Consider the following 17,723-nt stretch of genomic DNA (forward strand, 5'->3'; position numbering starts at 1 on the left):
GGCTCTGTCACGCTATGGAGCATAAAGGGATACCGAGGAGAGCAGGGGGGGCTGGAGTGGGGGAGTCTGCGTTGCTGGTGCAGCGATTGCAAACTTGGATCAAAGAGGGCGCAGTCAGGTGTGATTTTTCAACAGCTAGACATCAGTAGGCGGCTCCTACCCTTGTACGCGTTCTGTGCTCTCACTGCTTACCTCGTGTTAGGCAACAAACAGCACGAAAACTGCTTACCTTCCTGGAGGGCGCATAATCTCTAATGTCAGCATTTTACAGTGTTATACTAGAACGGATCTCATCGCTAGCTGCTAGCTTTCCTTCGAATTCCATTCCAGTTTGTTGCTATTACATTCATTGGTTTGCCTTTGCTGCGAAATTGTCTTTTCTTTTTTTTTTTGTGCTGTGTACTGAGCGGTGGCTCCCCACCCGCACCGCGGTAATGGCTGGGCATGTTTATTGCTAGACCATCTGATAATAAAACCTGTACCATTAGAAAATAAAATTATCAATGATTACGATGCTCACTATTGCTAAATGCAAAGCAGCTGTGTGCTTAAATTTCACGGCTACTTTGGTGGCGGCAACAATAAGCTCCAGCCTCGATGACGCAAACACCTCTGCCTCGGTGGCACGGATTGCAAATACTGTGTCGCCTTGGCGTAGTGTCGTGGGGCGCTCTATTTTCCTCCTCATCCCTTCACTGTCCTCTTCTTGTTTGCTTGCATCTGCCACTGTGTTCATTTTCTCGGTTACGATGGATGAGGCACACTGGCGCTCAATACAGTAATCAATCGCTAATGACTGCACTGTAAAAAAAGCAATTATCAACTGTTATGTCACAAAAAAAAGCATATTTCTTTAAGATATGTAGGAACAGATGCACCCACAGTTTGACAATGCCCAGGTTTATGTACTTTGCCTGTTGAGATTGTGTTAAGTGAATTTCGCAGAGGGACTGTGATAATGTGTGTGGTTCTCTATACTTGTGTTCCTTTGAAGTGTAAGCATTACCTGCAAGTCAATACTTGTCTGCATTCACCTTCTCTGCAATCCTTTTTTTTTTGCATTTTCCTGTTAAACTGAACTCAATCGTATTTTGAGCTAGAGTGAAGTTGCAGCATCAATACCATGCAAGATCTGTAACAGTGCGAAAGACTAGCCCATCTGTTGCTATAATCTGAAGGTTGCTTTTTTTAGCTCACCACTAGCTTAAGTAATGCTCAGGTGTTCCAGGGAATAAATCTGGCGGAGAGGAATTAAAGCAACTGTAGTGTTTGTTATTAGGACATTATTGTCACCAACACTGTGGGGACCATGACCTGGCAGCCAGCAAAATAGATAGTGACTGCACGGATATTTTTTTTTTCACCTTGAAATCAGTTAAGTAATGACTTCAAACCACAATTTAATGCTCGGCACTGCATGCGGGTTAGGGGGAGACAGAAGGTTAGGTGGGCAGATGAGATTAAGAAGTTTGCGGGTATAAATTGGCAGCAGCAAGCACAGGACCGGGTTAACTGGCGGAATATGGGAGAGGCCTTTGTCCTGCAGTGGACGTAGTCAGGCTGATGATGATGATGACTGCATGCATAGCGACCTGAAGTACTAGCTTGACTAACGTTAGGCTACTTTTACAGGCTATGCTTCGTGCATATTCAAGACTATTCTGTATGCTCTACTGAGCAGTGGCTTCTTTTCACAACTGCCCAGCAAAGGTTGGCCAGGGTTCATTCAGGCAACGTGCTTGAAGCATAGCATTATGGGGAGCATACAGCCGTTCCATGGTACATGCATGGTTGATACTAGCGACTGGCGTGGTGGTAGTACAGATGCTAATCCACTGCATGTATGTCTGCATACGACAGTTTGAATTTAACTCATGCATTTCTTCTTTTTAACATCTTCAGTATCTGTCCTTTGGTCCTTACCTGGTGTCCTCGCGCCAGAACCACATGTCAACCATTCAGTTCCGTTGGTCGAAATCTCACGACCCTGATGCCAGTCACCACACCCACTGTCAGGTAAGCCTCCCTAATTACCCAACAACCCATTAGATACACAGTTGTCACTATAAATAGGTTAAAACAATATTGATTTAGCACAGCTTCTCAGCGTGGCTGCACTGAATGTGAGGGGGATTTCGGCCTTTAGATTCCTATTTAGTTGCCGTCTTGGTCACCTTTTGTCTAAGAGTAAATATATTCTGGATGTGGCCTCATGTCTGAGCTACATGCAACATTATTGGCAGAGGTGGATGTTCCCTTTACCCACACTGTAGCTTTGCACTGTTTCAGAACTGACAGTCCCACTTTGGGTCATGTCGGCAATGATTGCAGCGCCAACCTCTCCACTTGAGGCCTTCACGGCCGATATGCATCGTGTGGCAATTTTTCCGTTTTTTGTCAACTACGATATCTGCTACTCATTTGTTCCCTGACCAATTCTGCTATACTCTAGTCTCTTAATATCACTCTTATAATTTTGCATTTTGTTGCATGCTGTGTGGTACTGAACTTGTTCTCTAAATGCTTTGTTGTCCTCCACATTTCAACACCACGTGTTAGAAATGTCAGTACGCAGTGATTGTGTACTTCCTTAACATGAAATGTGGGATGTAAGGTTATTTATATAGCTCACGATGCATAATGACGATTCATCAGAGATTGTTTGATCACGTAAATGACCCAGATCAATTTGTTGTGTGTAGCACATGCGAAGTTTTCTGTCACTCAGTTATTGCTATTCACTGTCTGCTTTTTTCCATTGCAGTATGTGAATCGTTGCATATCTCACGATGGGGGAACATCAGCCACTACACCTCCAAGTGCCAACAGCCTGGATAAAAGTAAGCACTTTCTTTGTTTTGTTCGGTGTGTAGTGTTGAACGCAAACTGCGAATGAAATTCCATGCTGCCTGAAGAGTCTGCATAGCAAACAGCTTTGTAGAAAAAATTTGCATTCAAACTACCCTGCAAGCATCCGTGTCACACAGTGCTCGCAGTAATGTTTTTTTAAAGTGAAAAAAAATTGCCGTTGTCACTCCCCTCATGTTATGCTGATATCAGAACAGCGAGAACTGCCTTGGCTTTTCAGCATAGTCTTGGAGTCTTGGAGATAGAGCAGGGCCTGTACTGCACTTGAAATCTCGGAGGCCATAACCTGGGATTAGTGTCATTCCCACAAAACCCCAGCTACCTGCTTTGTGTGCATAAGTCCTATTCTAAGACTGTTAATTTTAAAAAATGAGTGCGTTTTGGCTAGTTGCCTGCCTGGAAGATGTCTTTCAAGCCAACACGTCGATCTCGTGCAGTTGCACTGCTCCAATGATTGCAAAAGAATGACAGCAAGAAGTGAGTTAGTGTTTTAAGTGTGTTAGCATGTCCATGCCAACTCAACGAGAAAACTGCTCGTCGCTCTGCCTGTTATGTGATGCGATCATTGCTATGAAGAAATAGATGAATAGAAGAAGATAGGTTTTCACTGGTGCTTGGGTTTGAGCCAGCGACCTAACGCTCCAAAGGCGAGTGTCTTAACCACTACACTATACTTTCGTACTTGCGCTCTCAGTGTCAAATGAAAACCGAACAGCAGCAAGCCTTTACGATAGTGTAGTGCGTGCCATCGAGTTTTCACCATTTACAGGTGCACGAGTCTTGTTATTCGGCAGCTCTGCGCATAATATGCGTGCCTGTTTTTGGTGATAAGTGGAAGGCATGCCTAATACTACTATCGTGAAGGCTTACCACTGTTCGGGTCTCATTTGACGCTGATGGTTCGTGTGACCTACATCTGCACCTTGTTACCCCAATGCAGTACAAATGTAGCAAGATAAAACTTGCTGCGAAGGCTATGTTGAGTTTCTTAGAAGGGAAATAAAAGCACTTTGCAGGACCCGATTTAAAGCCGGCCGAGAGGACGGTAAACATCGGGATAATACAAACTCTGCAAAATTTTGATACCAGACATGCGCTTCAGTGGTCACAAGGCGGTACCTAGAACGGGACAGCAGGTTACAGACGCTGTCAAATTGTATACGCTTGAGTGTTGGAGGGAAGACGCCATGTTGATGCAATCCGATAACTACGTTCCACAGAAAATGTCTACTTACTGCGGCACTTACACATCAGTTGGACAACTTGTAAAGAAGATTCTGTGTGGATTTTTCAATGCCTTTCAGTTGACTGTGCAGGTTTCGAGTGGAATAGCAAGGAGGACGGGAGCCTTCTTCCGTGTTGTGGGTCATCCGCGCCGTACAGCCCAGACCTCCTTGACAACCCAGAGCTGATAGCGGGAAAGCACAGTACCATGCTCAGCTTCCCTTCATACATTGTGAGTTGTCTAATCATGTTATGCAAAATAATATGCAATTACACTCAAACCTTGATATAACGAACCAGGATATCACGAAATATTGGCTTGCAATAGATATAGCATTGGCAATACACATTTATAATGAAGTTTATGTTATAAAGAAGTAATTTTTGTGTAGGATGCAACTTCGTTTTAATGAGGTTTGAGTGTAGTATTAACATATATAAACAGTCCAATATCATATTCCACTATTGGTAAACCGACACTTTTGCTTAGCGCTGTATTTTAAGGCTTCGCTTGAGCAAGAAAAACATGTTGCGCAAGAGACCAACCGATCAAACGTTTGCTTGTTCCCACTCAGACTTTTCACATAGGTAGTGTTCATTGCACGGTAGTGTAGTCTGGACAAGAAGGGTGCAGCATTCTCGAGCAATTGCTGTCTGATTTGGTCTCTTATCGAAGTCACTTATCAAGTTGGCACATTTAATTTTTTGCCTACGTATGAATGCATGACCGTTGTTGTTGCCTGTGGCAACTGAAGGGATGCGTTGCTAAGCGCCTGAATAAGATTCAGTTTCTAGGACTGAGCAAACAAGGAGCGTTGCACAATGCGATACAAACAAAGAAGAAAGCAAGTAAGAACTCGCATTTCATTCTTCACTTACCCCTATTTTCTCAGTAAGGCAAAAGCTGAATTTTTTTTCGCTTTTCGTTTGCCACATGACTTAACATCATGATGAATTATAACCATGCACTCTAATACAGATACACTCAAAACTCAATGTAACGAACCCAGATATAACAAAATATTGGTTATAACAAAGTAAATTAAAAATACTCTTGCAATATATAAAGTGTTAGGAATATACTTTTATAATGAATTTTTGGATATTAGAGACTTATTTTGTGTAAAGTGCAACTTCGTTATAATGATGCTTTTTTCTTTTCACAGACATCCATTATTGACTACGTGAAGCCGTCGGACTTGAAGAAAGAGCTAAACGACAAGTTTCGTAGCAAGTTCCCACACATCCAGCTCACCCTAAGCAAACTGAGAAGGTGAGTGTGTGTCGATTGACTTATTGCATTTATTTTAGTAGCGGAGCAGTTCAAAGGACACTAAAGGCAAATAGCAGTTTATTTCAGAGCGAAAGCTCAATGTATGACACAGTCTAAAACGGCAATATTATCAACAACAGTTCCCTACTTACCAAGAAATTAAGCTAAATGTACCACATGACGGGCGCCACAAGTGAGTTTTCTTGTGAATGATCCAGATGACACGAGAGCGTTCAACTACAATTAATCACTAGTAATTAAACTAGCTACAATAAAGAAAGAACCTTTCATGCATTAAGAGACGTAATAAAATGCTACTTGTCCATTTCTGTTTGACTTATAGAAAAAGGAATCGCCTAGTGTTACTATGGGGAATGGCACGAGTGGTTCGAAAATTTCGTTTTTGCCTGGTTAGGCCGGATAAGTGGTGCCTTCTAGCGGGGCTCGTTTGAACCAAGCAAGCAAGGATTCTTCAGTGGTCATTGTTGTAGCTGTGGCTGCCGTTACTTTCGCTCTGCTGATACTAGTGTCGACGGCCGCGCAGTAAAGCCGGGCAATGTTGTGCATGGCGACATTGACGTGAGATGGGGCCGCTTTGAGGCGGAGGATTCGATGTGTGCAAACGTTAAGCGTACCAACTAAAACATGACTATATTTTAAATTAAGCACTGCCTTGGCACAAAACTAGCACTACGAGGTTTCTGTACCGCTACTTCAGCAATCAACATCGACTTAATATTTGTCTTTAGTGTCCCATTAAAGCCGAGATAAATCCCTTGAGATTCGTCGTCCGTGCATTCTAGCCCAGCTGTGAAACTGAAATATGGCGAAGTGGAGAGCATGAGTAAAGCTAAGTGGGTGAGAGAGAACCATAGTGTAGTGAGTTGAGTCTGGTAGAGAAAAGGCAGTGAACTGGAGAGGGTGTAACTGTGTAGAGGAGAGTGAAGGCAGAGCTATGGTGGCAGCGGAGCAAGTAGTGAGGGAAGGAGGAAAGGTAGCAGGAAAGTGGTTGGCTGTGCCGGTGAGAGGAGTCGGCCAATGGTAGCGCAGGTTCAGGCACAGGTGGTGCTGTTGAGAGAGTGGGAATGGCACACTGACAGTTGCCGAAAGTGGAGACCAGACACGTAAGTGCCACCAGCTTCAGTGTTTAAGGGGAGGTACTACTAAAAAAATGCAAGTTTTTACCAAAATGACAAATTTTTGTTTTTACTTGCATTTGCAAGTTTTGTTTCTCTACTTTCACGGCCAAAAAAGAAAAGTTAAGATTGTATTTATGTCCGAAGTAGCCTAAAATTGATTTTAAGGAATGCGAGGTGGCTATTAAAAACACTAAAACACTAACAGAGCTGATTGTCTAGAGCCTCCTGGATATTGTCACCTGGCTGCTTGCCACTGCTTTCACCTTGAGTTCACCAAAGCCACATGTGCGAAATAACCATGATTACTAAACTCTCATAATGAAATGAATCATTTTAAAAACAAATGCTTGCCACATAGATGAGCTTTCATTTCTACATTTAAAATGCATTTTTCTCATGATGCAATTTAGGAAAGTTCTTGAGTTTAGACATCACGTTTTTGGCACTTTTTATCGCCAAATTGGGATGAAACTTTTGTCAAAAAAGAATTAGTATGTGAAGAGTGCAATTATGTTTTTTAAAACCTGATATCACATATACTTATTACAAACTTCAAGCGGGCAGTTAGTACACGGGAATTTTGAGACTTCTCTCATTACATTTTTTCTTGATCATTTAATTGTAGTATGCACGCATTCCTGATAGTTATTTACATTCTACGTTTAGTGTGGAGCAATATGTGCTATTAATGGCTCATAAAAATAAAAGTTTAGCGGTAGAAAAAGTGTGTCCAAAAGGAGGTGTATTTATATATGGTAGAAAACAAGAACTATGCAACTTCATATAAAGTAGATTACATACTTGTAAACACTAAAATCGTATGGCGAGAAGTGATTATGTGGAAATGCAAGCCAAATTTAGTGTGCGCTTTGCTTGTGTGTGTGCTAAAAGCACAGGCAGGGCAAACTGTCTCGGAGTAGTCTAGGCTTCGAGCTCTTGTGTTTGCCTGTGTTGTCTTGTGTAAAAGCCAATCGCATTAACAAAACGGTGCTGGCTGGCATACTGAGATGCCTTTGTCAACTTTGTGTTTTTGTCAGATTTCTGTGAGGCAGTCTATTTGTGAATTATAAGACATGACAACGGTCTATTAACGGGCCTTGCTTAATGTAAAATAAGCTAATGATTCATGCGTTCTCAAGAAATGTTATTATTTGGAACGCTAAAAAATGTACATATAGTACTTTGCATAAGTTAATGTTGTGACAAATACGAAGGAGTGATAAACATGACAACTTGTTAAAAGAAATGTATTGGGTGGGAAAATGTCACTGGATTCTGCCGGAATGGAAGAATTTCGGTTGCCTTGTGTGTGAGGATGTTCTGCCAACATGCGGCATTTCTGATGTATTGCTGTTCTTTTTCTCTCTCTTTTCGCTGTCCTGGGGTCCTTCAGTTTGAAGAGGGAAATGTGTAAAATCGCCTGTGGAGAGGTGAGTCATTTTCTTGCTGTCTTACTCGCTCCTCATATCCTAATGCAGATGTGTTTATGAATATTATAAAGAAGTTTACAACCTAAGAACAACTATAAGCACCGCCCACAAAATTGCTGCACGCCTGCCTTTCACGTGTGAAAGACAGTCGTGCTGGCTGCTTTCCACTTAACCTGTAGGTACCTTTTTCGGCTAATGTAAAACTACGCATATTAGGAGTTAAAAGTTCTCTGTTAATAGTGCTGATCAGTAATGTCGGAATCCCTGACGGAGTGGACCAGGATCTTCAAGCTTGTTTCTGAGCTAAAACTAGTGACACGTGTGTCTGACCCTAGAAGTGCTGGATGCCAAAATAATGAGTAATAGCTATTGGATGGACAACCTGCGTAATTTTTGTGTGGGATGGACAGTGGTGGCTGCAAGCGAAGCTGACATTTTTTTCCCTTGGTTCTAAGAGAGTAAAGTACATAGGAAAATGGCTGGTGAACTGCAGTAAACGTTGGATTTCCTGTTTATTATTTTTTTTCTTGCACATGTAAGCATAACACACACAATAGGAACCATAGAAAATATGAATAACCTGTCATGGGAAACAAAATATTGCATGCTTGCAAATCTCCAAGACATATAAAACACACAGTATGCTTCGTCAGGACTAACTGTATTTGGTTATTGCAAGTTGTATAAATGTTACACATATTTGCATAGTTGACAGTGAGTAGAACAATTTGGTGGTTAGATTAACCTTCGCATGAGATGCAAAGGCAGTCCTGTTTCTTCTAGCCTTTCTTCATGAGTTGACAGGACTAATATACTTTTGAACTTTCTTAATTAATGAGCCCTTAATGAAATTGGTAATAAATGGATTGAAAATGTTTTATTTGCATTTGATTTTTATTGTAGTTGAAACCACAGCAGTGTAGTGCAGAATATCTTGAAACCAAGTATAAGTGCTGATTTTTGCCTTGTTTCAGTGCGGAATCGACTTGTTAACAGTGGCCCAAGCTTATGTGTTCTTTGAGAAACTCATCCTTAAGGTACGTGGAGTATTGCATGACTGTTTAACGAGTTATGATCATCAGTAAGCTGGTCTTGCTGATAAACTAGCAGAGATTAAGATTTATAATTGGTGCTCAGTAGATTATGCTTAGTGATGCAAGAGAAAAAAAGAGCTGTCAATTGCAGCGGAGGTGTGGGTGGTTTGATGGAATTCAAAAAGATAACATCCACTGGATGAAGTGAGCTGACATAGGCAAGGGTAACCAGAGATTACTGCTAGAAGTAGGCATATGGTAGAGCAGATATGGTAGACAAGCTGATAATAGAGATATGGCAGATGAGGTAATCATGCTAATGATGGTATGTTAATTTTGTTTTGGTATCACCAGAAAAATTGGGACAAGCTAGCATCCAGAGTGAGAAGAATGGGGTCTTCTTCGAACAACAGGGCAGTTTGTGTCCTCAGTAAATACATGAATGAATTAGACCAGTTAGTATGGGCCAGTGATTCATTCAAACATTTAGGCTAACACGAACAATCTTGAAGCAAAAAGTAAACCTCTTGACTACAGGTGTTACTCTGTTCATCTGTGAACAGGGAATCTATACTTCTCGGCACCTGTCTGTCTGTGCTGCAAGATTCGATCAAATCTGCCCCGCAGTGAAGTAAGCGTCCTGCCTGTCCTTTCAACCGCGATGCTTGAAGCGGTGAATATTTCTGTGAATTGAGACAGATGAGACGTTGTACGCCTGAGACGTTGTACGCCTGTACTGGCAGGAAACACGAGCTCTCTGCGTGAATGCTCAAAACTTGAGAATGCTATAGGCCTGCTTCAAATGCACGTAAGATTTATTGTTGGCTAAATAATCCCTGTCTGGCCGTGCGAGCTGGAGAGCTTTATTTTGCTTATGAAGCCTTTGCTGGCGCTGCTTTACCTGCCATATGGCAAAACATCCTTGCCTGGAAGCTCGCTTGCCATTCTTCGCTTTTAAGAAAATTTCAGTATGCTACAAGTATTGGCCACTAGAGTTTAAATAAAAAGGAGACATACATATTTAACATCAAAGGGTGCTGTATGAGTGGGGGTGGGGGTGATTTTATTCTGAATTGCTCTTGTGGTGGCGGATGGTGGCATGTTGTTCATGCTGCTAGTTGATACTCTATGGTGCAAAAAAAAATTAGGTATGCTTTCTATTATTTTAGCCAAGGTTTGCCAACCTGTAGGCATTCTTTTTGTCTGTTTTTTCCATTTACAGCCTACCAATGAAGCAGTGTCTATAAGTAATGCAAGATGCTTGATATTTGCTAATGTTTCTGTAACCAGTAATGTAAGCCTTTGATCGAAGCTCGCCTTGTTATGCTTGAGGGCTTCTTAAAGCCATTTGTCATTAGCTGCTATCAAAGCGAAGAGGACTTATCCTCTATACAAGTATTTTACTAGTGAATAAATACGGCTTGCCAATTTCGCCTCTTTTTTTTCCATTCTTTCTCTCAACTTCAGCTGCTGATTCACAAGCACAACCGCAAGTTGTGTGCAGGAGCGTGCCTCATGCTGTCGGCCAAGCTTAACGACGTCAAAGGCAACGAAATGCGCACCCTCATAGAGGTAAGACGTGGTTCGAGCAAGCTCACATTCGTACTATCAGCACCAAAAAGCTTGGCGAGACCATCTAGCATAGACTTGGGAGCAGTTAAATGTATGCTAAGTGGTTATAGGTCCAACTGTTTCCTTAAAAAACGATACCATTTATCTAAAATATGTTTTTAGCTGTTAGTAATTGTATGCGAGATGGTACGAGATTTAAAGGCATGAAAGACGGTGGCACTTATCTGTTGTATATTTGCTGTATGTGTGACGGATGGCACTAGTTTGAAGTGTGTGCTTTTAACGTGCTGCCCCATTTATCAAGCACACGCTTGGGAACAGCTACATAGTGCTAGATTTAGTAACAGCCACATGTACGTTCGATCCCGCAGGTCGCAGGATCGAATCCCGGCTGCGGCGGCTGCATTTTAGATGTAGCCGAAAATGCTGTAGGCCCGGGTGCTCAGATGTGGGTGCACGTTAAAGAACCCCAGGTGGTCGAAATTCGCGGAGCCCTCCACTATGGCGTCTCTCATAAGCATATGGTGGCTTTAGGACCTCAAGCCCCACATATCAATCAATACGTTCGATATATATCATACGCTTGGCTTTCGTTACAAATTTTGCTTCCATATTTGCATCTCTTTTTCATGTTTTTGTGTGATTCGACATATGACTTACACTTATTTTCAGCCGAGAAAACGATTCGATTGCACTGAACTTGTTTGTCGACTACCGCAATGATTGGGTGACAGGCTTTGGAGTGCAGTTTGCCGGTTTGTCTGTGGCACCAATAATTGATTTGAAGGCATGAAAAAGCACAATTATTAGAGAGAACACGGGACAGAGTGCCACTAACATATGTCCCATGTCTTTTCTTGTGATTGTGTTTCTTCACCACCCTAAAATCTATTACTATAAGCATACACCAATGCACCCAACACAATTTCTCTTAAAGCAATAATTGTTGCCCTAGGAAGTGTGTGTTCTTGTTGGTTGGTTTGTTTGGTTGTCTACTGCTTATTAAATTTTTATGTTTGATTGTCGTGGTCTTTCTCAGCTGCTGCACAGTCATCTTTCTTCCTTCTTTTTTTTTTTTCAGTTTTACATGTTCACGCAAAACCTTTTCAACAATGTGAATTAAAGTGCTATACAGTAGATTCTCAGTAAACGAAACCTGAAGGGACTGGGAAAGTATGTTCCATTAGCAGGAGTTCCCTTTACTGAGAGGTGAACATGGGTGCAGAATACAAGCCCGAAACCAAGCATTGCAGAGGCGATAGTTCCGTTTAACCAGTGGTTCTGTTTAACAGATTTTCGTTTACTGAGAGTTCACTTTGATTGGTAGTAGTCCCTATTCTACAGAAAATTGACTGCTTCAAAGCAGGGGAGCATACGAGTTGATCCGATTCATTTACTGGAGGAAACTGACAGCCAAAGAGCTTGCTATGTATTGCTTGCCTGTCCTTCCATAGCTTATCTCAGCTTTTGTCTGTTTTGAAGAAGCCGTTTATGTCACATTATCTTTTAGCCTATGCCAGCGGTTCTCATCCGTGGATAGTTTGAGGAACACTTGTGCACCTATGGAAGTGAAGAGCGATCCCTTTCTGTGAAAGAAAATTGCAACATGCAGCACGAAATAGTGGCTTTTTATTTCTACCTGGCAAAAATTGGTCAAGAGTCATATCAGTTCGATTTCAACAGCTTGACTTTAAGTTGTGCAGTCTGCTGCCGCATCCAACCTGTTTCTAGTTATGTTTGCTCTTCAAATGTGCAAGCCTAGAAAAAGTATGCTCGGGTGCATACATCATAGAAAACCGCAACAAAGGCTTTAGCCCCATCTTATAGAAATGGGGAAACATAAATCAGCACCGACGTAATTCAGAACTGTTATGGGGAGAATAATAATATCAAAACTTAGAAGCGGGCCACTGTCATTGAACATGTAACGTGCCTACAGAAAACGCCTTTATTATTTTTTTCGAGAATGGGTTCTGCAGACTAGAGAATGGCGTTGTGAACTATCATTTGAGAACCACTGGCTTATGCTTTTCTAGTATTCATTTATGCTGTGCTGTTTGACGTACTTTCAGCTTACACTTCTTCCAACATCCACGACTGTCATATATTCTAAGAAAATAAACATAAATATATAATGACACACCGTAGACAGTGTGATTTATATCTCTGTCAAATCTGACAAAACAGTGTCATAAAGTATTGCTGTTTTTGCAGCCAGAAGAGAGTCCAAACTGAAAGAGACATTTGCGGCTGCAAGTTCAACTGTATAATTGTGACATCAATTCGTTGAGAGCATTGTGTACCGATTATTGCAGCCGTTATTGCACAACATTCATTTTAATCTGTAGCTTTCTGACCATGCGACCAAGATGCCAAGTGGGCCCTTCCTGTCGCATGCTTTTTGGGAAACAGCATATTTCGGTGCTTTTTCAAAACCACTCCTGCTAATATTTAAATCAGTTGCAGTCTGCACAAATTGCAGTTCTTGCTGAAATTCTTGCTTTGTTTCATAAAAAGGGACAATGCTAAAGGGCGTTCCCTCTTAAGGGGGCCCTGAAACACTTTTTCAGGTAACCATGGAATTAAATCTCTGGAAGAGCTTATTGCCTCACGATATAAACAGCGTGAAATTTTTAAAGATCCGTCCAGTCCGAGTGGAGTTACAAAGATTCGTCGCATGCTGCAATTGCGTTCTCTCTTTTCTCGTCCCGACGAAAGCGGTGGAAGCTAAGCAGGGAGGGATGACAGGCGCAAAGAAAAACGTCATGCACGCCCTGTGACCTTGAGCACTTTTTTTTCTTCGATTACGCGGCTTTTTCAGTGTGATCGTGCGTGCACACGTGGACAAGTCGCGGCCTCCCGCGGCAATCTCTGTAACGATCGAGCGCGCCGTGTTCAAATCAGCCAATGGCTAATAGGTGGGCTTACTACGAGTGATTTTTGGGCTTATTCCGTGATTTGTTGAGAGAAGAGAAAGCAATTTTTAGCTGATTTTGATAATTTATTGTGAATTCCAAGCCGCGTGCTGCTCTCTAATATTCGGCTCGCGTGTTGTCGGGAGCCTCTATTACCGATCAGCAGCACTTTCTGACCATGCTCAAAAATTGTTTCAGGGCCCCTTTAAAGGGGCCCTGCAAGGCTTTTTCCAAGTAGCCATGGAATGGATTCACTAAACGAGCTTATTATTTTGCGAATTGACCACCGCGAACATTTTTAGGATCTGTCCAGCGCAAGAATTAGTTGCACCGTGCAGTTGCTTCCTCTCTTCTCTCGTCTCATTGAAAGTGCTGGGATGCTAAGCGGGGAGGGATGGCACGGGGTAAAAAAGGGTACATTAAGCGTGCCTTGTGACCTTGACCACTTTATTTTTCTTTTTTTTTTTCTTCGAATCCGCGACTTTTCGTGCGATTGCGGCCCCACATGCGGACACGTCGCGGTCTCCCGTGTTGGCGACAGTAACTCCCAAGCGGGCTGTGTTCAGGTCAGCCAATGGCGTCATACTTGGGCCTGTGGTGCAACAATTTTTGGGTATTATTTAGTACGATTTGCCGAGAAGAGAGGAAATAGATTTTTTAGCTGACTATGAGAAATTATTGTGAATCACAGGCAGCGCACTGCGCTATCATTTCTGGCTCTCGTGTTCTCATTATCCTCTACTACCAATCGCCAGTGTTTTCTGACCATGCTCAAAAAGTACTGCAGTGCCCCTGTAATATACCTTGGGGAAGTTTTGCATAATGGCCTGTAATGACATCAGTGCATGAGGGAAACAATGGTTTGTTTCCTTTCACCAGAAACTCGAGTGCGGCTTCCGGCTGAACCGAAAGGAGCTGCTCGATTTCGAGTTTGGTGTTCTGGTGGCCCTGGAGTTTTCGTTGCACCTCCCCACGTGGCAGATATACCCGCACTACCAACGTCTTCTGTACGAGTCTTGAGACAAGCTCACGACGGAGCACGGTGTAAGGAATGAACCGTGTGCCGGTGCCCGTCTTCATTCTTATCGTCTGGTATTCTCGCCAGCTTTCACCAGACCTTGTTGACAGCCTCGTGTTGTGCAATGAGTGTACGAAGCACCTAACTTAATTATGGCTTCCGTGGGACGCTGAATGGAGGAACAATTTTTGGCTCGCTTGAACACACTTCCAGCTGTGTTGCAAGCAGTGTCTTTTGCAGCTGTGGTCGTCTGCATTGTTGATGTACCTCTGCTACTGTCATGTGCTGCTCGATGATCGATGGTTAGGTACAGCACAAAGAGAAAAAAGAGGACTGAGATGAATCTGCAAGCTTTGCGGGTGTCTGCAACCAGGTAGTGGCAACTGTCAGGTCATCTGCAACATTTCCCACAGTGTTGTCTGCAATGTTGCTTGCAGTGGCAGCTGCAATGTCGTCTGTAACTTTCAGAGTGACATCTGCAACGTCATATGCAGCACCGTCTGCAACAATGCCTGGCAGGCCATCTGTAACACTCGCTCCACTGTGTGCGTACACATTGCGTGCATCTTCCACACATGGGACTACTCTTGGAATCGCCAGTTGTGTGCACCACACAATTTTAGGTCATGCTGTGAAGATGCCCGGGCCATGCAGGTGCATTCTTTCTCCAACTCGGCTACTACGTCGCTGCCAAGTGATCCACAGAGCTACACACTACTAACTGCATACAAATTCAGCTGATGTATCACCAGCTGGGCTCTTCCAAGCCGACGTTTGTGCACTGCAGCGCGTATTCATTTTTGGTCGGCTGTAGCGTAAAAAAAGAGCTTTCCATTTTATTTTGTGTCAACATACCATTTTTCCTGGTAAGCCATGTGCTGTGGATTCTTTCTAGTGTTTGCTTGAAATGGTGCCAAGAAACACCAGCGTCTCTTTTGTTCTTTTTTTTCTATAACTTTGTTTGTCTTGAAAGAGCGAGCACAAGAATTTATGGAGTGTTCTCAGACTGACAAAGCATTGCTGTCAGTAAGAATAAGTTACTAACCTTAATTAACCAAATGTTAACACTTGCTTTGCTGGGAAGCATTAAAGTCAAACCTCATAACCGCGAAAATGCTCGCGACAGCGACAAGCAACGCGACGTAGATTGCCTTCGCGCGAACAATCGCTAGCGCAGGCAAACCTCATTCACGCGACGGCCGAGCGAACTCCACCATTGTTTGCATGAGGCCGTCTACTCGTACCAAGAAAACCGCGTAGTGAGCGGTATGCAATTTAAAATTAAGATGTATTTTTGTGTACTGAACGGAAAGTGTTTATTACTGCCTTGCAGCACTTTTTTTTATGTGCTAGTGCATAAACATTATGTTATTTCTTCGTTGTGCACGCGTGACTCGGGCGGACAGGTGAGTGAGAGGAGGTGGCAATTTCGTGGCACATGAATAGAACCGGCAGTACGTCATTCATCTACATCCTGTTCCGCTGCTTTCAGCACAGCACTTCCGGGCGATGGGTTCCAAATCTGGAGAATTGAGCGATTGTGCGAAAACTACCACGCGACACGTCGCGCGAACGCCCTGTTTCATCGCTTATAGCATCGCTCATCGCTGTCCCATGCATTTTTGCGTTTATGAGGTTTAGCCTTGATGTGTAGAACATTTTTGTGATAATTTGTTGCACTCAAAAATCACTCGTATGTCCCACCACTAGTCTGGCTGTAGAGTATTTCAGCTAAATTGACCATACTGATTATCAAAACTTATCTGCCCAAGAAAAACCAGCTCAAGTTGCAATAAATTTTAAACAAAGAAGCTGGTAACCTCATAGGAAAGAAATGTAACATCACAATGTGCAACAGTTGTTTGGGCTTCTTAATTTGTATGTTTAAAGATTCCTTTACAAAACTAGCAAAGTTCATCATACGAGCTGAAGTCTCTGATGAAAACTCATGGTGGTGCGATTAGAGCTTAATTACGGCGTAGGTAGACTGCTCCAACGGCATATAGTACGACTTTGTGAAGTCACGGTCAGATTTAAGCTGTGTTGAAAGGCTTTTTACACTTATGAAGTAGTTAGAAGAAAACAGAAAAAAATCAAAAAAGGAAATCCAGGTATGGTTGTGGCTTCGTGCCTAACATCTTGTTTGCAAGGTGAACGGTTGTGATGGTGTCTTAGTCATGTGTCTTTGGTGCATCGAAGAGATCTGCCGAAAGCAAATAGTACCTTCATTTTACCGACATCTTTTTTTACCTTTGTTACTTTGTTACTGATGTCCTTATTTATTTTAGAAGCAGTGGTGCTTATTGTTTTTTGTTTTTTTCCTCATTGATGCAACACTCATCTATAATGCAGTTTTTAGGCATAAATTTCGGTGACATTAAAAAATAGTCATATTTCAATTATGCATTAGCATCTATTGAAAAAAGAACATGTTATTGTATCCTTTCATGGTGAATCTGTATATTTCTTTAATGGTGATGTGAAACTGCTCCATTTCGAATTCAAGTTGCAGTATCTACTAGAAGCTGGTTATCTATCTATACATACATTCACTTACATTCATATTAGTACTACCATGTTCATGTTGCCACATAGCAGTGGTATGCATAGACTGCCAGTCCCTATTTTGATATGCAAAGAAATAGTGATAAATTTGGAAGATCAAACAAGCATGAAATGATTATATTTGTTTCAGAGCATTAAAGTTTTATGAGAGCATGTGCAGATATTTATTAAGGTTAAGCAGGACCCATGTTGCATGACACAATGCCTGACGTGATGGTACATAATGATGCCACGTCGTACGAGCATGAAATATGGCAATTCCAGTTGCTGGGAAAATGAGCCAGTGGAAAACTGTTGACTGTGGCTGTCGGTGCATGAAACTGTACACCAGATCATAAGCCAGACTGTGCTGGTACCCCAGTTTTAACTTGCATTGCAGGAACTGAAGATACTTTCATTGCAAGGACATGTCCAATACTATTGTATTATATAGTATTGTATTGTATACTATTATGTTGTATAATACTATTACAACACTAATAATTTCTGATCACTTGTGGGGCTGACTGGCTTCTTTTGTAGACAAGCTGAACGTGGCATCGTGCAAGCCAAGCAATGAAGCACGAAAAAGATGGAAAGACGTGAGAATTTCTCCCAATGGGCCCTGTTTGATATGAAAGTGCCGCTGCGCTACAAGGTTAGGATTAAGTGAAAACAGGAAAAAAAAGGCTTACAGCTTAGAGAT

General features: G+C 42.3%; 1 protein-coding gene across 3 annotated transcripts in view; it reads left to right on the forward strand.

Moving 5' to 3' along the window:
* LOC119163724 (CDK5 and ABL1 enzyme substrate 2) overlaps positions 1–17,723 on the forward strand; it is a 137,367-nt gene extending 119,644 nt beyond the window's left edge. Inside the window, exons 6-13 of one of the 3 annotated variants that reach the window (XM_075873466.1) lie at positions 1,903–2,016; positions 2,765–2,840; positions 4,173–4,324; positions 5,259–5,365; positions 7,898–7,934; positions 8,909–8,971; positions 10,436–10,540; positions 14,335–14,825. In XM_075873466.1, the coding sequence (XP_075729581.1) occupies positions 1,903–2,016; positions 2,765–2,840; positions 4,173–4,324; positions 5,259–5,365; positions 7,898–7,934; positions 8,909–8,971; positions 10,436–10,540; positions 14,335–14,475 (795 nt within the window). In that variant the 3' untranslated portion in view covers positions 14,476–14,825. Of the gene's footprint in view, positions 1–1,902; positions 2,017–2,764; positions 2,841–4,172; positions 4,325–5,258; positions 5,366–7,897; positions 7,935–8,908; positions 8,972–10,435; positions 10,541–14,334; positions 14,826–17,560 lie in introns of those variants that run through there. The other 2 variants (XM_075873465.1, XM_037415788.2) reach the window with 2 other exon arrangements.

Source organism: Rhipicephalus microplus, chromosome 9, assembly GCF_043290135.1.
Source record: "Rhipicephalus microplus isolate Deutch F79 chromosome 9, USDA_Rmic, whole genome shotgun sequence".
In the NCBI taxonomy this organism is placed as follows: Eukaryota; Metazoa; Arthropoda; class Arachnida; order Ixodida; family Ixodidae; genus Rhipicephalus; species Rhipicephalus microplus.